Source organism: Parasteatoda tepidariorum, chromosome 2 (assembly GCF_043381705.1).
Source record: "Parasteatoda tepidariorum isolate YZ-2023 chromosome 2, CAS_Ptep_4.0, whole genome shotgun sequence".
NCBI lineage: Eukaryota > Metazoa > Arthropoda > Arachnida > Araneae > Theridiidae > Parasteatoda > Parasteatoda tepidariorum.
Genome location: NC_092205.1, coordinates 50,515,302 through 50,542,100, shown reverse-complemented (window position 1 = coordinate 50,542,100; position 26,799 = coordinate 50,515,302). Strand labels below are relative to the sequence as shown.

The window sequence follows — 26,799 nt, the reverse complement described above, 5'->3', positions numbered from 1 at the left end:
GTTGAGAATGGTTTGTTTTTCAGGTTTAAACACGGTTGATCCTTACATATATATCGATGGTTCTTAAGTTTGAACAGTTGGATTATGCAATTCTTGATAGCCTCATTAATTAAAATAAAAAAGATGTTGGATAAAAATTTAAACAAATTATCTTAAAATCCAATCTACATGGGTATTCATAGAAAATGTCATGTTTCGTAGACAGACAAAAACAAAAGAATATCAGAATATAAAGATAAATAAGGACGAAACCTTTTGACTCAGGAAAATTTGTCTAACTACGAGTCCTGCGATGGGTGAAAAAAATGAAAAGAAGTAAAATGTTCATTGTTTTCAGGGATGGTTCAGTGTACAGTGTCTTCGCTTCTTACACGAATGATTTTGGTTCGTTGGTAGTTGATTTATTCGTATACTGTTTCAGGCTTGAACCTATCTCCATGGTTTGATTAAAAATTTTATAATGGTTGACGCCCCATGCATTAGAGTACAGTAAAAATTGAGGTAATGGTGTTTCGTTTTTTTAAATTTTTAATCTAGATTTTGTAAATGCGAGTTTCATTCACATTCTCGTGAAATTAAAACCGTTTCAATATTTGATCCAAGAGTTGCATTCTCTTCTGAACTAAAAAGTTGCATAAGTGAACATTAACTTATACATACTAACCACGTTATGTATTTTTTTAAACTTCAATAATAAAATAACTATATCCAAATGAGTTCGAATCTAAAGTCACCTAGAAAAGTGAGTTAGTCCCTAAATCCCATTATTCAAATTTTTTTCTAATTTGAGAAAGATTTTAAATAAATTTTATATCTTCCTAAATAATAGAAAACTTCATGACTATTTATAAAAATATAAAATTGAAAGATAGGTAAAATATAAATTGGTTTCAGGTTTGCTTTTAAATCAATCCTAGTAAATAAATGCATAAAAAAGGCAAGAAAAGCATAATTTACTTTTGTTTTCACCATTCCACAACGCTGATCTCGGACATGTTCCAAAGTAGCTGCTATGTCAATTTCCTTCGCGCCTGCAATATCAATAAAAAGTATGCATGGTTATTTTAAGGTACAACGTAACTAACTACCAATACGTTTCAATTATAAATTGTTAAGGTTTCAATAAAGGTTTTAGTAAAGTTTTATTCTCGTGTTACCTCGTGTCTGTAATAATATAAACAATGTATAAAATGGATAAATTGAAAAAAATGTAAATTAGGATGGTATTTCTCGAAAGCAAAATTAAATTAGTTTTATTGAAAGAAATTCCCAGGGATTCTAGTTCAGCTGCTTATCTCCTGAGTTCATGTGTCTTTTCAGAAATTTTTTTAGATAATAAGGATTCATGAATGCAAGATAAATTGTTTCGCCATGTAAATCTATTTCTTATCACCTCTAATAGAGGGGATTAGTTGATTGACTTCCTATCTGAATTGTTTTCAATAACACTATAAAATACTGTATATTTTCACATCGTTATGTTTATTTGAATTATTTTTGGTAGTATACGTAAAGCGTTTAATCTTTTAGGATAAAAAGAATGCCAAAAGATGCTAAATAAGTAAATTTGAAACACAAAACTAAAAATCAAGGTAAACCATTTATGTAATTTAAATTTTGCTTTAATGGTAAGTATTATATTGAACATTCTTTTATTGAGCCTTGAATATATACAGCGAATTCGATTTACAATTTTTACTACAAATTTTTATTTTTTTATATAGTTTGTTAAAATTGGATATAGAGTATGCCTTTTTAATTAGCACTATTCACAACTTTTCGAAATGAAATATTTAATTTATGTTTCTTCAATATTTTTATTTAAATAAAAAAACTGAAAGCTTACATTAAAATGTACTAAGATTCTAAGTTATTAATTATTATTATTTTTTCCTTCTCCTAATAGTAAAGTAGAGTTTAAACTTATTGAAAAAATAAAAACAGTTATTTAATTATCATTTTAATATTGAGTTGGCAATTAAGTTCCCATCGTTTTTTTTTTAAAGTTTAAGACTTTGGGACATTCAATTTTTCTTGCTAGTTTCCTTGTTCTTTCTTACATATTTTCATGCAAAAGTTGGTTTAATCACTCTTCGATTAACAATTAAACAGAACGGCATATACAAGATGCAATTAAAGAACCAAATTTCTCTTTTTTTTTGCCTGGAATATAAATCAAGAGTGGTTCCTTCAGCTATGGCTCTTTTCCCGTACACAGCACAAATATCACGAGTAACTTTTCTCGCCTTAGAACCTTGATTAATAGCAAAATGTTATGTTGAAAACACAATTTTTTTAAAAACTTTACATTCCATTTGAATGATCTGAAAATTAACAAAAATTTACTCGAACAATGAAAATAATTTATTTAGAGGAACAAAACATCCCCTTTCGAATCATTTAAATTATTATGCCAAACACATTATTATGCCAACAGCTCGTTCAACCTTAAGTTTTTAAAAGAAAACGACGGGAACTTTGTTGCCAAAAGACTAAATGTAGTAATTTAAATCAAATAGTAGTACTTGAGTGGAATAATAGTAATATTTAAGTAATAGTAATACTTGAGAATAATAGTAATACTTGAGTGGAATTTACTTACCTTTAGACATCCGATTCAATACCATATCAATTAGGCAGTAAGTCCCTGTTCGGCCGATTCCGTCACTGAAAAAAGAAAGAATTTTTATGAAATTAAAGATCGTACGGAAATAAAATTAGGCTATACAACATTGTTATTCAGAGAAAATTGTAAAAGTAAATGTTACTTACAAACTGTAATTTAAATTATCTTTAATTACTAAAAGTAACAAAATTACTATTTTAAATATTCATTTAACTATTGAAGAAAAAGGATGTGTATATTCATAATCAAATCATTAACATTCGCTACTTATTGTCTCAAGATATTTTAGATTGGAGTTAAAAATAAAATGACTATGTGTCTTTATGAATATTTTTTTTTGAAAATATACAATTTATTTTTAAACATTAATTAGAGGGTTTTTCTTTGTTCACGTCAGTCACCAACCCTCGATTTCGGTTCGATACTTTACGTTTCTTAAATATAAACTGATTGCTAGTAATAATTAGTTTCATTTTATCAATGCATGCCCTGTTTCAGTCGGATAAAATTTAAACCTAATCATTTTTCTCTGTTTCAATTGAAACTTCATACTCAAATCTTGTATTTCAGCTTTTATTTGTTTTAATTTACAATAAAATTCATTAAATGTTTTTTACAAAGAGTTTATTAAGAAACAGGCTAATAATTTGTTTCGTAACATTGTTTAAAGTTTTGATTCGTTACTTTGCATCATTATTTTAATTTTAATTATCGACTGGGGAGAAATTTAAACATTTTATGATTAAAATTAATATAACTTATTGAAAAATAATTTAAACTTATTTGCAGTTTAGTAGTTGTAATAATGTAAAGTTTTGTAATAAGCCTATAAAAGATTATTTCAATTACGATAAAGGTACAGCAGTTTATTTTCAAGATAATAGATTAAAGGAAGAATAATGATAAAAAAAATATAATAATTTTAAAAGTGTTATTGAGTAAATACATAAACGATAATAATACATAATTCCGTTACATGCGGTATAAATAATAATTTACAGGTACATAAATGCTGTTAAAACTTTTATTACTGTTATACTAATGTTTCTCTATTACTGATTAGTTTATTTAATTTACCTATTTAATGAGAGAATGCCAAAACAACACCCAGAAAACAATTACAGAACATAATCTTCTAATAATATATGGAAAAATATAATTTTTAGAGTTAAACATGGTTCGGTGTAGTTAAATTTAGATAGCACTATTCTAATCACGTATATAAATATATTCAACAGAAGATAAAGTGTCAGTGTTAATATTTATTTCACACAATGAAGTTGGATTGTTATTTCATTAAAAATAAAACCAGAAAGTTATATATAAAAACATACTTCCTTTTCTCTTCTAGAAAAGATGAGAGATAAGAAGACTAAGTCTACACTTTTTCACGCCATTGATTGATATTATTTAACAGCATTAAATGTCAATTACGATTCTCTTTAATTCCATATTACTTGATTATATTGTATAGATAGATTTGTATCGTCTATTACCATGGCAACAATTCAACAACTTAATAAAACTTTTTCTGAAGTTCTGCTTTAAAATTTTGCAATAGTTTAATTTTAGCTATAATATGATAAGAATTATGTTTTCAATTTCTTGACAATGTAACGTAAACACGTTTTCATAAATTAATATTAAAAAAGAATTACGGTCAAGGTTAAATTTAAAAACAATTGCATTGTTAATATTTTATTTAAATGAAAACTACCTTACCTGCAGTGAACCACAATAGGGCATGATCTTCCTCTGTAGGACTTGTTCACTTTCCTTTTAAGGAAAAAAATACAATAGTTACACACCAGCATTTTTTATTATATTTAATTATGAATATTTTTTGTATATAGCGTGCAAGAAGGGAAAATGCGTGCATGGAGAAAGCCCGAACTAAGGGTTATATTGAGTTATTATTATTGAAAACAAAACTTAATTATTATTTAAAACAAATTTATTTGAATATATTTCATAATGATTAATTCATAGTGATTAATGAATTAATTTGAATACATTAATGTACGCATAAATGAGCAAATTGATATGCAGATCGCATATTTAATTTTACATTTAAATAATGTATTAAAGTTTATGCCTGCTCTATCATATGTTTTTTTGACATTTAACTATAATTTTTTTATAATTATTTAAAATAAAAGAAAAACAAGTGTAAAAAAAACGGAATAAAAACTTATACATTCGCTTTTTAAGACTCAATTTGTAAGCGGATTCCTTCTTAACGGGTACGTTAGACAAATAAAAGTATTAACTAATAATTGCTTAATGAATTATATATAGATAATAATACTTTAACAGCAATGGTTTTTAGAATGGTTCACAAATGAAATACCATTGTCATTATAAACTGCGATAAGATGCTTTTTTTGGTTACAACTATATTCCTTTTGTTGAAACTATATAGTATTCTACAACAGTTTAAATCGTTTGTTGCAACATTTTTGAAAATTTTAACTGTTATTTTATTCGGCTAAAACGCTTTTTTGGTACCCTGTATTCCTTATTATTGTCACTTCAATTAATTCTGATCTCAAAAGTGGGTTTTAAAAACAAACTATTTTGAAATTTCACCAGTTTTCAATAGAAGGTTAAAGTAATTTAAATGCAAAACGATTTCCAAGTAAAATTAAAAAAATACTATAAAAAGTAAATGATGTAAAAATTTTAATTGAAAATTATATAAAGTGTTTTATGGTAAAAATCAATGTATAATTTGTTTTAGATGTATTTTTTATATATACTATGATGTTTGTATATTGGTACATATTTACAGCAAATAAAGTAATAATATATATAATAATAGATATTTTTGATAGTATAATTGATACTTGTTATTGAATGATAGATATTAGTAATAGAATAAGCAAACGGAAAATAAGTTTATTTTATTTTTTTAATTATCCAGATACATTTGTTTCGAAACATTGAATCTTAGCAAAACTAGTATGAATACATTATTTTGAAGCAGCTGAGAAATGAATTATTTTAAAACACAAATTGATATATTATTCCCAAACTATCCAAAATAATCAAGAATGAATTCAGTAAGGTATTGATTTAGACATTAAAACTAATAAAAGCATTTTTACTTAAAATAACTAAAAATTAGCGGCCTTTTTAAAATAGAAACATTTATGGAATATATATTTAGAACTTAGCCGCATATTTTCATATATCGTATCTATAAGAAATCATATATAAAATGTGATGTAACTCTTGTTTTCAAGAAATAGAAATAAAAAGATTTTACAAAATGCTGCTAAACAGTAGCATTTTATCAGGGATTTCTCATACCTACAACATTAATAAAATTACATTATATTTAAATTTTCATGAAGTTATTATACTTTTCTACTTGAAATAAGATATAATTTGATTCAGATATAATTTGATTCAGATATAATGTGAATGAATTAGGAAATTTATTTCACATAATAATAATAATAAAAATAACAATATATAAATAATTTAAAAAATTTATAATTTAGCGTAAGAAACTAACGTAAGAAGATAAAACTGCCAAGTATTTAGGTTTTATTATATAAAATGTTGTTATTGTTTAAACTATAATAACATAATAATCATATTGTTAAAAATATTATAATAATATAATTATATTTAAATATTTCAAAAATTCAAGCATTTAACAACAACAGTAACCCAAGAGAATATCAAAATTTATTATAAACTACAATGCTCTATGAATATAGTTTTGTTATTTATATTGAAGCTATATTTTCTAAAATACACACAATAACAAAAAAAATATATATAAACGAGTTAAAATATTATATTGCCAAATTAGTAGTTTCATTTAAATTTAAACAAATCTATTTTCATGAAATTAATTATTCTAGAGTTGAATATGCAAATAAAAAAAAAAGATAAATAGATTTCTTATATTACTTTTATAAATAAGTTCGCAAATTGATATTTAATTAGTTTAAACATCAAACTTTATGAAATTTAATACTCAAAAACGGGGAAACTGACTTCGATCCTAGTTGTTCACGCAGGAAGAAAAATTTTAATTCTTTTTATGTTTAGCATTACACATTGAACATCTGTGATTTCAATGAATCCACTTCGTCAATCAGAATCATTCTCTTTCAATTTCGATTGTTCCAATTATCGCGCCCTTCTATCAGGGGATGTGAAAGGGTTGTTTGTCGGGACAGCTCTATGTTATCAATGCGCAAGAGTACTGTACACAAACTGTGTCGTGCATTGTTAATGATGGATTGCCGCAAGCGATAGACTTAGTGGAATTAAGTACTTATTTATTCACAAGTGTTCCCCCGGATTCGAAAATCAGTGTAGTTTAGGAATTTCAAGTTAGTGATGCTGGAAAATTTGTGAATTGTTTGCGTCCTTTAAGATGAGTTTTCTACCCATTTATCATCGGTTGAAAAAAAAAACATTATTATTTTTTATTTTTGGCTGCATTGTAAAATGTATGAATTGTTTGTGCCTTTTGAAATAAATTAAAATTTGCTACTTATTTACAAACTACTGAAAAGAAAAACACTAATTTTTACTCTCGTTGTATGATTATTAGAACATTCGTGAATTGTTTATGCCCTTTATGATAAGTTCTAATTTGCAACGTATTATGAACTTTATATTTGTTTCATGATTATAGAAAAATTTGGGTATTGTTCGCAACTTTTTAGATAAGTTTAAATTTGGCAAGTGTTTAGTAACTGAAAAAACCCCTGCTACTTTCCGTTTTTGATTATATAATTATTAGGCAGAATAGTAAAAATGATGAAAAAATTTATTTCTCATAACTGCAAATTTTGGTTATTTGTTTAAATGTTAAAAAAAAAATTGCTCATGAGACTTCCTTTTTCTAGAGAAATAAAAATATGTCATAAAATATTCTCGATCTAACGTTTTTGACATGCAAACCTTTATTTTTAAATTTTCTTTCACATCGGTGAATAAAAAAATTTTAGGAATCTAATCTTTTTTTTTCAATAGAGTTTCCTGATCATTATAGTTTCAATTTCACATCTTGTGTAAATTAATGAGTATGGAGTGTATCGAAGTACTTCATGAATGTTTAATCTTCATAATGTTTTGTACCCTGTTAATTTTATGCTTTGTGGTTTTTTGTACAATTTATAAAGTTCGAAAACGTTTCTACAAAACGTTCCAATTCAAAAAATTTTTTCTCATGTTGAAAGAAACTACGAATTTCAGCATTTTTTATACTCATCAATTTTTTGTATATTTATTTAAGATTAGTATGCTTGGTATTTGTTTTTTTAAGCAAGAATATTGGTTTTTATTCCAAAATTAAAACCGTTGTCACTTCACAATGAGAAAAAAGCAATAAAGCCGGTGGTGTTTATTTATGCCCTCTCTGCTGAAACAAATTAAAATTTAAAACATGCTTAATTAATTTTAATTTCTTTACCGTTTAAATAGATTTGAATCACGTAAGATTGATCAACATTTTCTCTTTTTCATTTATTTCTAATGGATGTGATAATATTCATAACACTTCTCAAAGTATGAATAATTTCCCCCAAAACATGATAGTTCGTTATTAATTTCTGTTTGATGTTTGAGAAAGGTTTCAAAAGTTAGCACAATTTTATATTTAAAATAAATAATTGGCAAAAATAAATTTTAAATAAGAATATTTTGGAGTTGCTATTAAAAAATTGAAAATCAAACAAACGTGTCGTAAATATTAAAATTGTTGCATGATATTATGCACTAGGACATTTTTTCTCCCTACGACTTTCTTTACAAAATAAGAATAAAGGAAAAATACAGGGAAAATTTGTTCGCAGAATATAGTCATATATGCACTACTAAAACTTCAAGAGGCAGTATTTAATTGATCAAGTTTTTTCTTCTTTTTACTTTCCCATCCTGTTACTATATCATCTGTCATAAGAAATTTCAAATCTACTGTGATCAGCTTTTATTTTTTTCAACTCAATAAACAATTTTACACAACTTTACGCTTTATTCATTTTCAAATAAACAAAAGGTTTCAAAATTAAAAACGATACGAGTTTATTAATACAAATGTTCTAAATTCGAAGCTCTATGTAAGAGTACTTCCTTTTTAAAGAATTTATTTGTGTTATTTACTGAAACTATAAAGTAAAATACTAAATTATTTGTAACATTATCAAATTTTCAAAACTGTTTGCACCTACGTAATTTTAATTTCAGCTATGTTTTGCACCTCTTAGATTTATACGATCAACTTTATTATAGCCATAAGTTTATAATATAATTGGAAACTATAACATTGAATTTTTTTTTCATCAGAAGCTGTTATTAGTTCGATCTTATTGTACAAATTTGTTTAATATAATGAACTATGTCTTTCGATTCTACTTAGTCATTTTTTCACTTCATCATCATAATGATATTTGAATTGAGGAAATGTCATGAAATTAAAACATATTAATTTCAAAATACGTTTTTAATATCAGAAAACTGGTTTTTTACTATTTCATTTACAATGGCAAACAAATCAGTTTAAACAATTGTATGCAAAAGTCAAGAAAATTATTTTTAATTAGTTCATTAATTGTAGCTTAATGCAATAAAAACTAGTGTCAGTTGTTGAGAACTAAGAGATTTTAAGTTAGAAGAAAAATATAATAAGTAATTTTTGTAGTTATTTTATCTGCATTAAAAGGTATTTTTTACATGTATGTAAAGTTAGATTTTAGTTTTACTCGCTATTAAGTTTTAATTAGCTGTTTTTGTTTTACGAGTCAGGAATTCTCTTAATCGTTCCTCAAAAATTGGCATTAGTTATTCTTGCATTGAGCTGCAGATATGTTATACCATACATCAGCAACATCTCTCATCAAGGCATTTGACCAGTGCAAAAACATAATTTTGGGTAAAATTTATTATAAATTTAGAATTCTTGTACTTTTAGCTTTCTAAAAATACTTTGCTTTTTATTTATACTCCAATGGTTTAGAAAGTTATAGCAGTTTTTGTGCAAGGTGGTAACAGTGGATAGAATGATGATTTTAAGTCTTTAAATGCGTTTATCTAAAAATCAGTTTTTCTTTTCACATTTCACATCACCTTAAACACGATATCTCTTGTTTTTTAAAATAATAGTCTACAATTTTTCCCGAGCATTTATGGTTATAGCACACTTGTTGTTGAACTACAGAATACGAGAAAAAAGTGGAATTAAATTTTTTATGTAAGTTTTCTCGTAAAAATGAGTGATGAAATTTCTAAAAGTTTGCTTTTATAATTACATTGATACCTAGCTCAGTAGTATATGCACTTGCTTTTAAGGTAAAAGTTCAGAACATAGTTGGTAGCTTTCTAAATAAAATCCCAAAAGGATTTTTTTCTTTAGGAGAAAAATTTTTTTTTGCAGTGTTTAGCGGATATGCAAAAAAAAAAAAATAGCCTTATTTTTACTTAAAAATGGCCTTTAAAAATAAAAATAATAATTTTTTCTGCCAGTTTTATAAGTTTTTACAATATAATAAAACAAATAAACTAGTTTATTTAAAATTTTATATGAATATTTAAAAAAAAGTTGTTGAAACTAGTCAGATAATAAAATCAATTGCAAGTATGAAACTAATTGTTTAGTTACAATTTATATATGTTAAGCAAAGTTTTTTTCCTTTTTTCTCCATTATATTATGTTAACTGTTGTAAATCAAGTGGTTTCAAATTTCGATTGTTGTAACAACCTCTGAATATTTATAATGACAGTAAGAGCATTCATCCGGCATCTTTGTATTAGTTTTTACTATTAGTCTTCATGCTCTTTTGGTTTTAATATTTCAACTATAGAGTACAATAGGTTTTGAGATAAAGTCAATTTATTTTGATTATCTCTTTACTATACTAATAAAATAAATAGCCTACGCTGTTTTTGAGTTTCTTGAAATTCTTTATCAAAAATTTTCTATGGTAAGAATTTTTTATCCAGAAACTTTTGATTTATTAATTGATGTTGTTTAGCACATTTGTTTGTGGGTCATTTTAAACAAAAAGTTTTTAATTTTTTAAAAAAAGAAAAAAACGAATTTTTGATTGCTTAAAACTCTTTTTAATAAGAATTTTTCTCAAAAGTTTTAGTTGCTCAATTTAATTAATTTAAAGGCATTTTTCAGAAATTAAAAGAAATATTCAATATTTATCAAATCTCAAAAAAAGTTTTTTTTTACGTAACTTTTAAAAATTTCTAAAATAATATTTGATTTAAATAATACGTTATATTTCATATAGTGATATGTTATTAAATTCCTTAACATGTGTTTTAAAATTCTTGTTAAAATCAATTCATTCGATCTACACATTTGAGGTCAAAAATCAATATTTAAAAAAAGAAAAACCCAAACTTTCACTACCGCAATAATCACAGGCGGAATTAAAATGATTCGAAAAAAGTTTGTTTGGTCGAATAATAAAATTTGTGTGACTAACTTTGATAATTAAGAATTGTCAAATTATAATTCTTACTCGTAAATTAAAATTTCATCACCAATTTAAAATGCAACTTTAACTTCAGCTCATTAATTCATTATTTTCGTTTTTAGAATCTCAATTTTGTTATTTAATATCCGTTTGTGAGCTTATGATGCATTGAATTTCAACCAGAGCATTAAACATTACTAGGGCATTAAATGCAAGCCAAGAAATAGGTTAGGGAACTTCCTTTAAGATTTGAGAGATATTGCTGAGTGACTATAGTAGAAAACAATTATTAGTTTAGTTATAAAGTCAATGAAATGACGCTAAGTAGAAGCATATTAGAAATTGAATTTCTCAGTCACGGTGACCATCCGTCAAGAGGAATAAGAATGACAAGCATCACTTCTAGAAAACAGAATAATGCAGAAGCTAAGTTGAGAAGAGTGCTCCCAAAACCTTTTGCATCAAGACTACTATGCAATTAATTGCAAATAAAATTGCATGGATGTCAAAATGCTAAAGGTAAACGGGAAAAGAAAACAGTATAGAAGCAGATAGAAAGGTTGAAAACAACCATGAAATTCTGGTATTAATTCTATGCCGCATTATTGCATTTGAAATAAATGCATGAAAGCACATATTCTTAAAAAGACTTGATAACTTCTTGATATTACGTCGCTTACATCATGTAGCAAAGGTGAGAAGAGTGCTCCCAAAACCCTTTGCATCAAGATGACTATGCAATTATTAGTAAATAAAATTGCACAGGGATCAAAATGCTAAGGGTAAAGGGGAATGAAGAAAACTATGGATGATAAGCAGATAAGCATGCAGAGAAGGTAGCTTATTCTTTAGCAATTATCAAAGTCTTTTTTTCTAAAGTATAATATTATACAAATGTAATAACTATAAATCTATATTCAAAACCAACATTTTGTTGTTTACATGTGAAAAAAAAACTAAGAAACTAAAATAGGAGGTCGAAAGAAGGGACAGGCGTGAAGATATTTAACATTAACTCTGTTAAGAATATACGTATAAAAATACATAATTTCGTTTGTCAACTTATAATTTGTTATTCAAAATGTAAAAAATAATATATTCAAGAGCAAATACTGACAATAAATCTAAGGTTTGTACAGAAATTTCGAACAAAAAGATCAGCAAGATGACTATGCAATTATTAATAAAAAGTTGCAGACATATCAAAATAATAAGGGTAGATGAGAATGAAGAAAACTATAGATGATAGGAAGCAGATAAGCCTGCAGAGAAGGTAGCTTATTCCTTAGCAATTATCATATTCTTTTTTTTTTCAAGAGTATTATATTGTAAAAATTTAATAACTATAAATCTATATTAAGAAAGATATTTTGTTGTTTACATGCGAAAACAAAAAATGAAATATGCTGTCAAATGAAGGGATAGGCTTGAGAATGTTTAACATCAACTCTATTAAGAATATACGGATAAAAAATACATAATTTTAAAGGTCAACTTATAATTTATCACTCAAAATGTGAAAAATAATATATTAGAGAGCGAATACTGATAACAAACCCAAGCTTTGTACAGAAATTTTAAATGAAAAATAATACATTCTAATATCGTGTTTCTATATTTATAACAACTATTCTCTTGGTTTAGTACGTTCGACATCCACATTCTTGCCAATATAACTCAAAAAACTCATTTAATAATAAATGAATAGATGTGTATCATATTTAAAGGTTAAATAATTCGTATTTATTTTTAATTTAACGAATAACAGTACAGTCGTGTGTGAAAAATGATATCAAATCTGACCTTTGAATAGAAATTTTAAATAAAATTTTCTTTTTGTGATTTTTGTTTTAGCAGTGAAATTTTTTTAAGGGTGGGTGTGTAAAAAATTTAAATATAAATAAATTTGGAGCTAGCAATTGGATATTTTTTTTAATATTTATAATGGAAAATAAAATTAAGTGATTGATTAATTATGTTTTGTCTTAAATATTCCAGATACATAATATAAAGCGAAGGTTTTCAAATGTTTTAATGAGATTACATTTGTTTACTCCTTGGTTTTCAATGAAAATTTAACAATTATCTATTGCATTGTTCGCTATAATTATTTGTTAAACAACTATTATTAAGTTATAAAAGCATTTTTACAGAAATTTAGCTTTTGTTTTGTTATAATAAACTATTTAATTAGGTATAAAAATAGGGTAAAAAATATGCATTTGAATTCTTTGTAAACTCAGATAGGGATAGATCAGCAATCGATAACTCTTTTCCTTTTTTATATTAAAAATTTGAAGGAAAACTTTGTAATAGAAAAATATTTTTAAAAAAAAGCTAACTTTGAGCTTGATTTAATATATATGCAAAGCATGATCAATAATATTTCAACCTTTAGGGGAAGAAGGCTGATTTATATGATTTTTACTGTAATAAAAAAATTAAATATTTTTTTTTCACTTATTAAAACCAAATTTTTACCTTCATAAATATGGGGGAAGACTGAAATTCAAAAATTAAAGTTACATTAAGATTAAACTAATGACTAAATCTTTAAGTTTAAAAATATTATAAAATTAAAAAAAAATAATTTGGCGACACATTTCAATAAAAGAATAAGCACAAAGCAAAAATAGATTTATTGGGAGAATCTCGCCCTTCTTGTTAAGACAAAAGTGAAGGCTATTGATTATTATACAAGAAAAAAAGGTATAATTATTATTCGTAACATATGATAATTTTAGCAATTAAGTAATTTAAATATTTTTTGTATAATTTACTAATTGCTTTTTAAATAAAACTTTCAGATCTTGAAAATTTGATTATACACTCGAGTTCTAATGAGTATTGCACTGATAACGGATACTTGCTAATCCTTAATGGTAACGTAAAATAAATTGTAATTTAATGGTTACGTAAAGTATTGGTAACGTAAAAGAAATTTTTGAAAACATTGTATATAATTTTATTTTGATTCGCTTATGGAGCTGTAAGCTTTGAAATACGTTAATCCAAAATTAACAAAGTTAAGTAAATTTTTACACACTCATAATTTTGGCATGGCGAGGAAGATATGATTTATTTCGATTTATTTCAAACATCGTACTAACGTTATATTAAAATGTATTCTCACAATTTTTCTTGACACATTATACATTGCCATAAATATAGAACACGTTCATAGCTCATTACTAACCATGATCATTAGCGAGTATGATATTGTCACGATAGCTATTGAACATGAAGTTATAGTGAGTACAAAAATTTATTAAAAGAACTGAAATAAATTCATTACGCAATTTAAAAAATGTGCAAATAAATTTCAAACGTTGTTATGAATAAAACGTAATTAAAAAAATATCTAAGTAAGTACTTGATATAAATAGTTATAACCATTTAGTGGGTAAAAAATGCCTAAGCATAAAGAAAAGAATAAAATAGATGAAGTAGTAGGGAATTAAATGACTTTTTTTTAAATGTAACATATGCGATTTAGTGTCTTTTGTATTTTAACGACGTTGACGTTTTATCTAAATTAGGGGTTTTCAACCTTTTTTAAGCAGTAATCTCAATAGCTATGTCATATTCATCAACCAAAGATCAACTTTAAAATTAACGAAGTTAATTAAATATTCGCTCGCTCTCGAAAATAGCAAAACAAAAACAAAATGGTGAATAAAAAGCTATTCGATAGGAGTAGAAATAAAATCGGGGTTATCTATAGTTATAGCAGCTAATTCTAAATTTTTCCGTTAAATTCTATAATTATTTAAGATTAAAAAATGCTATTTCCCCAACTTTTTTTTCTGACCTACTTAGAAAAATGCCTAGATTCATAATTTGGGTATACGAGTTTTAAATATTTTTTTCCTAAGAGTTCCGCTTTCTTAACTCTAATTATTTCTTAATTAAACTAATGTAAACGTAATGTAAAATGTAGTAATATATATGTTTAAGCAAGTTTTTTTGCACGATTAAGAGCAATCAGTTTAATGGAACACATTATATTAAAACGAATACCAAAATGGATTATAATTATAAATAATACAGTAATTTAGATATGCATAAAAATTTAATTTTCTACCCCTACCTATGATACTTATCTGAAGTCGATATATAGACAAGTGATGGAAAATTTCCATGTAATTTTAAGGCTTAATCAAATGAAACTATTTAAGAATCAGTAGAACTAATAGTTCTGAAGTTGTATTTTTGACATGAAAAGATCTGAAGTTCACTCGATTATTGTGAGCCTTGATTTTATGAATAGATTTTTTTTAGTGAATGTTCAGTTTAATGTTTTATGTACAGCGATTTTTGAAGAGAAGCACGAAGTTTAAATTACATGCAAAACTTGTATATTTCCTTCTTCTCTTTAAAAGAAAGGTAATAAAAGCATTTAAAGCCTTAGTTTTTAAGCATTTTTGCTTATTACAGCTTTTATTTTTGTTAATTTCCGTTGTTCGTGGCAGATGTGGAAAGTGAACTTATTATGAATGAAATTTTCATTACTTCTTAACTATTAAAGGTGCTGACTCATGTTTGCAATACGAAAAAAATTCGACTCATGTCTATAATACGTATAATATGCATAAAAATACGCAATAAATAATACTTCACTTTTTGAGATAGCAACGTACGATGCTTAAATAGGTACAAGTTCAAAATTGTACTTTTTCTATTTAAATACCTTTGTAACATCTCAATTATCATTTAATTATTTTACAGCATTTTAATTATCATTCGTTTCGTGTCATTGGATTTAGGGTATGAAAACCTCGTTAGAAACAAAGCCTCATTTGTCCAAGTAGCCACATTTAAGCTTCTCCCGTTGTGCCTCCTTACTGCCAAAACACGATATGTAAGGTCATGCAACTTTTACCCTCTTTCGAAGAGGGGGGTATTTAGCATTTTGACGCGGTTTGAAATTTCAGAGTTTTTGAAACATCGTGTTTGAGTTTTGAAAGTTCTTGATTTACCTTTCGTAGAAAGGACTGGAAAAGGACAAGAACACAATCTCTGAAAAAGAAATCTTTGTTTTCCAATGGTAGAATAATCTGGAAAACCGGTTCGATAGGTATTAGCTGATTTAGTCGTTTTAGAGTTGTAATGCTAAAAAAATATGTGGAAATGTTAAAAGAACTGGTTACAGACGAATGTTAAGCGAAATAGTCCTGACTTTAGAAATTGGTTTGAATAATTTTCTAGTGATCGTTTGTTTTATTGTAATACATTATTATTGGTGTACAAAAATAGGTGTGAGAAAGAGTGTCTCGTTTTAATATGAATTACAAGACCCAATTTTCTTTTTTAAATTTGCTAATTAAATTTGAAGAAGCCTTGCTTTCATCTTTTTTCTAAACAAATGACGTCCGTTTTAAAATTAATAAACATGTGTTTCGAACTATTAAATACGTAAACTCTAAAAACAGAGATAGATAAATATTTTATAAATACAAAGTATAAAAGTTAAAATAAATATAAGAAGTTCAGAATTTTCGTCTCCTTCAATTTTATTCGAATAAGAATAAATCCCCCGAAGCAAAAAAAATTGGGTATCACTCATTGTCTAAGGACTCTATAATGCGCATTTGCATAATATTATATGTAGTTAAATATCAAACTTAAAGAGTTACACTTAAAGAGTTACAATTATTTGTATATTACAAAACACTCATTAGAGCTCGAGTATACAACCATACAAAGACATACTTAGACATTACTCGAAATAAGTCTGATCATAACTTAATATTTTAACCTAAAATTGTTGGGTTATACGGGCCAATTTAAAGTGTGGACTAAAAATTATACTTCTTTAATGATTGAAAAGTGCAATTTTTAAAACTAAATAAAAGGGCTAGAGAATTCATTTATGAAATAGAATAAAGTTTTTCGGATTTGATTTTTTTATTTGGTAATAAGGGGGAGTATTTCTTAAAAATTTTAGAAACTATAATTGTTGTGTTTGGTGAGGGGATAGTTATAGGGCCCTATGAATCAAGCAGAATATTTTTTTAAAAGTATGATACAGAGATGCAGATAAAAAAACAGAATAAAAAGAAAAACACAAATTAAGAAAAAATATATACTTTGATTTTGATTCTTGTTTTAATTTTAACCATTTAATAGATAGATTATCTTATACCCATATTCACCTTCAAAGCAGTTATTAATTTTATTGAAATGAAATGAAGGTAATTTTGAAGTTGAAATTCCTTCAAACTTTTGTATTTTTCTTAAAACATTGGCCGTACAGCTCTTTAAGAGTCTGCAAATTGCTAACGAAATTATTAAAATTGAAAAAAAGAGAAGGGAAAGTTACACGAAGAAAACCCATTAAGATAAGTTTTTCTGGTAAATGAAGACATTTTCTAATAAATAAAAATTATTGAGATATTCCATGACTATACAGACAATTGTATATTACAAATTTTTCCTCATTTTTGCAAAATTTTTAGGGCTCTACGTAATGAAAATAGATTCTAAGAAGATGATAAAAATTAAAACAAGTCATAATCACAAATAATATAATAGTAGGTAGAACAGAAATTTTATTAAGCTAGTCTTATATGCAATGTATTCAGTTTTTGTTTATTCTTCGTTAAGAGCCTTATGCTGATATTATGCAATTTCAAAATTGATTTTAAAATTTCTTGATATAATTTTCTAAGAGTAGATATGAAGCTTGTAGAGAGAAGAATAAAGCATAGAAAAAAGTTGAGAAGATTTTCCCCAGAACACGAACCCCATTTCGGTTACTATGCAATTGATGTTAAAAAAATTGCATGGATTCCGAAACAAAGAACGTAATTGGGAAGAAGAAGGCTTTAGATGTTGAGAGGAAGAATTGATTTAAAGTGACAGTTCAAAGAAGAAAGTATCTTTCAGATGGAAAATGTCTTCGTACGATTTAAAATATTCTGAGAAAGTTTTCCTTAGTTTGCGAAACATTGTAAATTGATTACATAAATCATTATTTATGAATAATAAATAATTTTGGGTTACAATGGAACGTTAAAACAAAATTAAGGGTGAGAATAAAACAACGTGAGATAGTTCGAATATGTTAAGTAAAAGTAACTGAAATATTTAATCTAAAATTAAAATGCAAAGGCTAAAACTTTTTTTTTAGTAATAACACTAGATAATTTTTTTTTGTATTTTGCTGCATGAGATTTTTTTTAATGAATGTTGGATATTTAAACGACGCTGATTTCGAATTTGAAATCAGCTTTTCCCTCAAAGCTAAAGTTTTCTAATGACATTTTCAGACTATTTTTGTAAAAACGTGTGTTTATAAACGTTATTTGTAACATAGGATCGCATGAGTGTTATGACAAACTTTCAAGGGAGTTAGGACACATCATCAGAATTAAAATTGCATAAAAACTCATGTATGGAAATGACATCATACGCCACTTCGATATTATGAACTGTGCTTTTGAACAGTTCGGAATGGAGAAGCGTCTCAATCTGCGTATGAGGACATTTTCGGGAAGGAGTTTTTATGCAGTTTTAATCCTGATAATGCACCTAGACCAACTAAAAATTTGCTAGAACATTAACGTAATCCCTTATTATATATAGCGCTTTAAACTTGTACATATCGTCAAAAAGTAGACTAAAATGTGCATTAAATTCTGTATCTTTAGAAGCCACACTAATTTTAGATTTGAAATCTCCACACCTGAATCAGTCAAGATCAAGTGTTTGTATAAATGAAACAAAAAATTTGTTTCTCAGTGTCATTGAATCTATATTTAAAATCATTCAGCTAAAAGAATATCTAAGCATCAAAACATGATGTATTCATCGCTCTTTTTTGTAACGTATATTGTATGAAACAACCACACGCCTTGATAAAATATCTTTCTTTCCCGGAAAAGTCAAATTTACAAATTATTTTTAGCATTTTTGTTCGAAACATCTCACGAAATTTTATAGCCACGTAATCTTTTTGCATACACAAAAATATAATATTTCACATTTCTATTAAAAGTTCTTATGAAATGAAATAGTAAAAAACTGGTAACCGTAGGAGAAGTATTAAAATAATATTTTGAAGACAGTATCTGTAAAACTCTAATAAAAACTATTAATGATTTTAAAAGAACTAAAAAATACTGCCAAAATATATTTTAAACTATCTTGAAATGAGAAAAATTAAAACAAAACTTATTCCTGGAAAAGCTTGTTGATACATACGTTGATACATACGTTTGTTGATACATAAGTAATTATATTTTTAAATTGCGAACTTATGAAAAAGCATTAAAACGTAACGTGTGTCAATTTCCTTTAGTTTCAGAAAATAGCGCTATTCTTAATATGTGGAGCAATTAGATCATCTTAAAAATTAATTTTTAAAAAAAATGTTATATATTTAAAAAATGTTTAAAAAATTAGTATTAATATTTAATTTAAATAGCTGTTAATTAAATAGTAATATTTATGTCGTTTGTTTACTTAATTTAAAACAGTTTTAAAAAATATTGCTTGTCATAATTGATTGTTAAATAATTTAAAAACATATTTTTGAGCTCAAATAACACTCTTAAAGATTTAGAAGTTAACGAAAGAAAAAAAAAGTTAATACCACTTTTGCAATATCTTCTGTAAGTTTATTAATGTTAATTATTATTTATTAAATTATTTAAAAGCAAATTAAATACTTTTTTTTAAACCATTTATTTATCAGAATTGAATTTTACATTAAATTTACTAGATTTTTATATTAAATTTAGAATTACATAAAAATTATATTGAAACATTTTTGAAACATTTCAAAACAATTAACTCATTTTTGAGAAAATATGTCTTATATCACAAGTAGAAATATTCCATTACGATGAAAAAGATACATTTTATACTCATTATTATTTTTGTTTAAATAACTAGATGCAATTTATCCTAAAACTCAAAGACAACATTGTCTTTTTAAATTCAAAGTAAAAAGTTTGGACTTAAAATTGATAACTTTAAACTTAATAAAGTTCTAAGCCTTACTTTTCTCATCTTTCATCTTTTAAAGGATTTCAAAAACATTAATTCCCATTCGAAAAGATATATTTTGTATTTCAAGCTGAAAACTCAAAGCGCACATTATATTTTTAAATTCGAAATAAAAATGTTGAAATTTTATTCTTTGAAAATTAAATGTTATTTTTTCGAATGTGGTTTGCTAAGAAATGCAGACTATAAATTATATACTCTGCCAAAACAAATCTCGTGAAGAATTTTTTTTTAAATAAGACTAAACATAAAAAAATATTTATAAAAAATACAAATTTAAGTAAACGTAACATGCTTTTTTTAAAGATCCTATTTCAGTTGAACACCAAAAGAAATAGAATAAATTTTTGGAATCCTTTATCTATACGGAAACAATCAAGTATATACTGAAGATAGAATGCGAAAAGGATCAAAATAAAGAACACCTTTTCTTCAGAAAGGCTTCTTAGAATCTGAAGAAGCTGTCCAAACCACTCGGAAAATTCATTTTTCAGCCTCATTTTATATAGATGTATAGTTTCTATATTTTTTTTTTCACACTCTAGAAACACCAGGGCTGTTATGTTTTGTCCGTTTCTCAGCTTGTGCAAGGTTGGGTGGGCAGTAAGTTTCAGTTTCTGCAAAGCTAACATCGATCCAGATTTAGGCGCGATGGTGAAAATGTCTGATTCCTGATTTTAAGAGAAAATCTTTTTGATGCTCCATTTGAGGGATTTAATCTCCGATGGCTTTAAGGGTTTTTCGCTCCTTTTAAATCCTCTTTTATAATGTCTATTTTAGCAAGAAATAGTTTTTTTTTCTTTCTTTCGCTTTATTTATTTATTTTTTTTTTGATGACCAGGCTTTCAATCAGATTTCTTTTGAGATTTGCCATCTTGTTCCCTTGCCATTGTTATCTACAATAGAAGTGTTTTTTTCTTTTTCGCATACATTTTTAGCGCACAGAAAATATAGAAATCTTTTCTCGTGGATATATTTCTGAGGAGACTTCTTTTCAAAGAATACTTAATTTTTGTATTGGAATTCAGACATCTGGACATGTTGAACACTTAATAATTTTAATTATGTTATGAATGAATATTTAATGATTATAATTATGTTGTTGGACATTAAATATTTAAAATTCAGCAAGGAAAAATTAAAAATTGAAACCAGCTTAAGAAATTATTTTTTTAATTTTTGTATTAAATGTGATAAAATTTAAAAACTGTAAAAATTATGTTAGTTGAATTCATACTGTAATGATTAGTTTTTAAAGTTTTGATAGCTTTAATTAGAAAAGAATAATAAAGTTGTTTTCAGAAAATAGAAGATTAAGCCCAGTTAACTATTTTGTAATGAATTTTCCATCCTGCCTCTGAAGAATTATAATATTATATTCTAAATAACTATTTTATATTTTAAATTACTAGTTAAGAATTTTAAAAATAAATTCGAAAGAATATAAAACAATTATCGTAAATCTAATTAAAAAACCGTATGTAATATACAAAAATATACAATATAATAGAAAATTTTCATCTAGTTTTAGGTGCACAAATAGAGGTTTATTATAATATGAATAATAGAGCAAAAAACGATGAAAGTATTGTCATGAAATAGTTTTCAGTTAAAAAGTTATTTTAAAGTTTAAGTAAATAATATCATCTCTGCTTTATGTAAATATAGTTTTTTTGCATTTAATAAAAAATGTGAATTAACTCCCATAAGTATTTAAGAATTTAATTTTGAAATAAATATTCCTAGAGGATAAGCAAGAGCTCAGGCACTATTTTCTTGGTCCTAATTAATTAACTAAACCAATACATAAGCGCAAGTAAATTGTTATTTTTTTTAAAAAATGGTTACAAACCGTAATGGTAATGCATTAAAGTAAAAGTTCTGATTTAGGGGAAAAATTAAATTCTGTTATCGAAGGCTGGTTGAAATAATACTGTTCATGTTTTATTGTTTGTTATAAAAATATTGTATATTTTTATAGGTGAGTTATTCCTTTTCAAAGGTTTATAACAGTAAAACGTTTTAACTGTCTGAGCTAAAGACTTTTTAATGATAGTATTTTAACCCACTGGATTTTACTGCCTGTCGCAAAATCCGAAACTGTAAAACCTCGAGACCTTTTGAATAAAAATACATTGATAGAGATTGCCGTTGCCAATGTATTGCCTGACGAAAACTTACAACTGAAATTTTTTGTTACGCAAAGAGAAAATATTAATAAGTCAATGAGTTAAAAATATTTTCATTGAAGAATAATAATTTAAATCTCAGTTTTGATATAATATCCGATATTAGTTGATGAAATATGTATAGGGATTTGATTTTCCTTCATAAGAACAAAATTTTAAAAAAAAATTTCTAAATCAATTATTGAATTAAGAATAAAGTACGATTTTTTCAGTTTTAAGACGTAAATAGTCAGGGAAACGAATGAAATTAACAGCTAAGTCAAATTAAGTCATGTTTTTTACTCGCGCAACAGCAAGTACTGTCTACCTAACGAAAGAACTCATCTTGCAGGTTTATCAACTACTATGGAAACAAGAAAATGCACATTTTAAAAAATGGAAGAATTTCGAAAGTTTTTTTTTGCCTGTCTGAGACAAAAACTATCCTAAATATTTACTTACATACCCACTTAAAATAGTTTGACCGAAGCCACCGATAGTGCATTGAACATTGGAGAAAGAATTTCTTTAGTTAAAGAGATAGTAATGATATTTCAAGTAATTTATACGCTATTTTTCTGCAAGTTATGGGAAAGCAATTGTCCATTAAAATGTTTGTAAGTTCTATGATTCATGATTTCCTCAAGCAGAGTGTAAGGACATTATTTTGGACCCAAAAGCAAGTGTGTTTCCTAACCTTGTTTGATTTGTTTACCTTATCTAAATAAGAAGGTTAGAATTTCGTATTTTTTTACAGATAAAAAATTCATTATTCTACCTGAATAATTGCGGTATTATTTACGATTTTAATGTAGCATTATTGCGTAGATACACTTAAAGTACCTGTGGTGTCTTGAATCCGTTATCGAGTTTGTGCACTAAGGAGACTACTCTCTGCTTCATGCTATATCTATCTAACTGTTTAGTAGTAAAAAAAACTTACCTCCTGAATTCAAGTAACGCTTTTGTTGAATTGGGAACCCCGTTATCAGGCCACGACATAAAGTGGAACTGGGTAACAGTTCTGGTTTCGCTAGTTCGCAAATTCTTTAAGTAAAAACTCCGTACCAAATAATCATCACACCAAATGTGTTCCGAAACCAGATGCACCTGAAATAATTAACAATTGACAGTTTATTTCACAAAATTAGGGGGAATTGCAATGAAAAATAGTTAACTCTTTGACGTAGAATTTTTATTAAACATATTTTTTATACTTTTCTTTTAGCATTTTGTATTAATTTAGATCAAAATAAAAAAAACGCATTGTATTTAGCACTTTAATAATTTATGGTTATGGAATACAGCATGAAACAATGTTGTCTTTTTCGGTAAAATCTTCCAAACAATAATTTGTCAAATTTGCAGTTATTTAGATTTAGGATAAAAATGATTCATCACTGAAATTTTTCAATTTACAAAATCGATTATTGATTAATATCTGATTATGTATGAAAGAAACAATTTTCACACTGCTTTTTTTTTGGATTTTATATTTTCGTAAAAATATAATTCCTGTAGTCTAGTACAAATATAATTCCTAAATATTTTTCAGTAACTGCTTAGCTATTTTCTTATAATTAAAAATGCCAAAATGCATTTTTACTTGTAATGAAAGCGTCAGAAAAAAAGTATATAAAAAAAATTGTCCCTTCTGGGCCAAAGAGTAAAAGCATTGTAATTATTTTTAAAACTGTATTTTTATTTTTCCTTAAAAAAATGTAGCACTATTCTTAAAAAATAGTGAAGAAAATTGCTTTAAAATTTTGCAAAAGTATTATATTTATAAATAGAGATTGTAAGTTTACGAGTTTTGATGTATGAAAAAATACTTTTCAAACCTGATGCCTGCATGAAACAGTTATGTAATTAAATCGAAATAAAATTGTAGTTAAAGTTATGTAATAAAATTGAAATGGATTATTATTGTTTCAATATTTATACGTGGTTAAGCTGGACAGCAATTGAAATATGAGTAATAAAATATCTCTTAAATCACAGCAGAGCTAAACAATTAAATATTTAACTTTATAAGGAAGTAGACGTTATTTAAACAATTATTTAGAAGATAGATTCTCAAACTGAAAAGTCTAAGATCCTGTGTAAGAAAAGTATTATTTAGAGCTCTCTTTATAATTTTTAACTATTTAAACCATTTTTCATATATATTCGACATAAATTTGCTAACTACCGCTTACTGATGTGTATCAGTGAAGGTATATACTTTCACTGATACTCGTTTACTGATACTTTTTTCTTTTTAAACTGTCTCATTTTTAAAATCGAGTTTGATGAGAATTAGTTTATATTAAAAAAAACACTTTGCAGTTATAGTATTTTATGTAGTTCAATGAAATGCATGATTTTGCCTTAGAATGTTATCAGGTATCTAACTCTTGTAAGCATGAGTCAAGCATGTTTCTAAATCAATTCCAAAACATATGTTTCAAAATTTTGTCTGAGAAAGCAAGCCAAATATTCAAACTGCCACTCACGGTTTTATTGCTTAAATGGCATCTATTATAATATACAATATAGTATTGTATTTACATATATATTTGAATATAATACAAATGCAGGTTAGTTCCAGCAAAAGCAGTTAAAACTCGGTAGTCGTAAACTAGAAATTGGGTTCGCTGTTCAACGACGGTTATAAAATAAAATAAGGAAAATGGATTTGTTAATCGTTTTATCATTAATAATCTTAAGTTATATTCTATGTCCTTCCCTTATGGAATTCCCAGTCCTAGAGCTACGGAATCTTAGGATTTCGTGGAACATTGTTTTGGTGTACACGCTTAAATGAATAAAAGGAGCCTCATGGTTTTATTTGAAATAAGTCAGAGAAAGAACTGCTATTGAAAATGGCTATTAAAGAAGCATATTTTTTAATTAGCAAAGTTAGTTATTTTAGTTTGATTTGAAAACTCGATAGGAAATATGTATGAAATTTTTTTTTAAATTCATGCCCTTTTCATAATTTATTTCACAATTTATTCAATTCTTTTTTTCATAATTTAATCTATTTTTCATAATTTGTATTTTTTATTATTAAAATTGTGCATATTCTTAAAAGCTGCCATTTCTTTTTCATTAGCATTTCTGTTTAAATAATTTCATAAAGGCAACTGAAATATTAAATAAATAGTAGCCTTAGGATTAGATATAATTGAAAGATCATTGCTGGTTAAAAAAAATTTTTATCTCTCGAAACCCTTTTAACTCTTCTACGGAGCCTTAAAGTTTCCTCAGAACCCTAATCTTAGAGTTCGTAGAAGTCTTAATACGGCAGAAATTCCGAAGAGCTTTAGGGATCCACTCAACATTACTTGGGCGCCATTGCTTTAGAGCATATATATCATTCACTTTTCATACTATATTTACTTTTCAGTTTTGTATTTTTACTAAAGGGGGCATTCGGATCTATGATTTTGGAAACCAGAATTTCAGGAAAACTGTTACCTTATAATTTTAAATTACAAACCCTATATTTTGGTTTTATTAACCAGGATTTTTTTCCTACCAGAAATGTCATTACCACACACTACGAAAATTTTACCAGATTTTGTTTGTGTGCGAGAAACCCTACGTTCATTATGGGAAATGGTATTATCTTCTTAAAGAACTTAAGGTATACTATAACTAAGCTTAATCTTACCTCATAAATATGGTAAACTTCGCTTCCTTCTTCAGGCCAATATCGATGACACATGGCCACACCATTTTCCATCAATCTAGACAGCATCACGATTACAACACTCCCTTGCTCCCAAATCATCTGAAACATTTAAAAATATAACATTTGCAAAATGACGTAAAACCTATTTCATAAAAAAATTAAATTTTTCTGAAGAATGAAAAGTTAAATTAAATGACAATTTTATTTTTCACTTACCTGCCAGAAATCGGAAGCAGTCTGAGGTAAAGGTCCTTGGGTTGCTATATATGCGGGGTTCCTCGGATCGTGATCAGTCTGAAAATATATAAATATTTTTTTAAAAATAAATTTTAGAGCATGTATCAAAAATAAAAATACAGTAATATAAATATAAAATAAAAATATTGATATAAAAATATATATACAGACACTCATATAATCAATGTATAAATACTTATCATTAAGTTAATAATACTAGAACAAATGCGACAAATTCAAACCGGTCATCTTAAGGTTGAAGAATAAAAACCAATCGTTATGTTTGGATTATTTTGTTTTGTCTAATAGAAATTGAACAATCTTGATTTAGATAAGATTACTAATTTAAGATATTACCATTACTAATTGGAAGTTAGTTAATTAGTATTACTAATTAGATATTAGTTGGATATTACTAATTAAACTAGTGTTAAGATATTACTAATTTATTATAATAATGTTAATAATAAAAATGATGTTAATTTTCATTGTTAATATTCAATCTGGCTGGAATATTAGTAAAATGCTACTTATTTTGATTTTTGCTAGTCGATTGCAAGCTGATTTTACTGTACTATGAGAGAAAACTAAAATTATGACTATTGATAACAAACCTGATGCCT

The 26,799-nt window shown here is 26.0% G+C and overlaps 1 protein-coding gene across 1 annotated transcript in view; it reads right to left on the bottom strand.

Annotated features, from left to right (window-relative positions):
• Nucleotides 1-4,344: 4,344 nt before the first annotated feature.
• The window catches only part of LOC122269256 (tyrosine phosphatase IA-2), a 336,473-nt gene continuing 314,018 nt past the window's right edge, over nucleotides 4,345-26,799 (bottom strand). The window contains exons 19-22 of the mRNA XM_071188254.1: nucleotides 26,156-26,233; nucleotides 25,919-26,038; nucleotides 23,204-23,370; nucleotides 4,345-4,402 (exon numbers count right to left, since the gene is read on the bottom strand). Of these exons, the coding sequence (XP_071044355.1) occupies nucleotides 4,345-4,402; nucleotides 23,204-23,370; nucleotides 25,919-26,038; nucleotides 26,156-26,233 (423 nt within the window). The remainder of the gene's footprint in view (nucleotides 4,403-23,203; nucleotides 23,371-25,918; nucleotides 26,039-26,155; nucleotides 26,234-26,799) is intronic.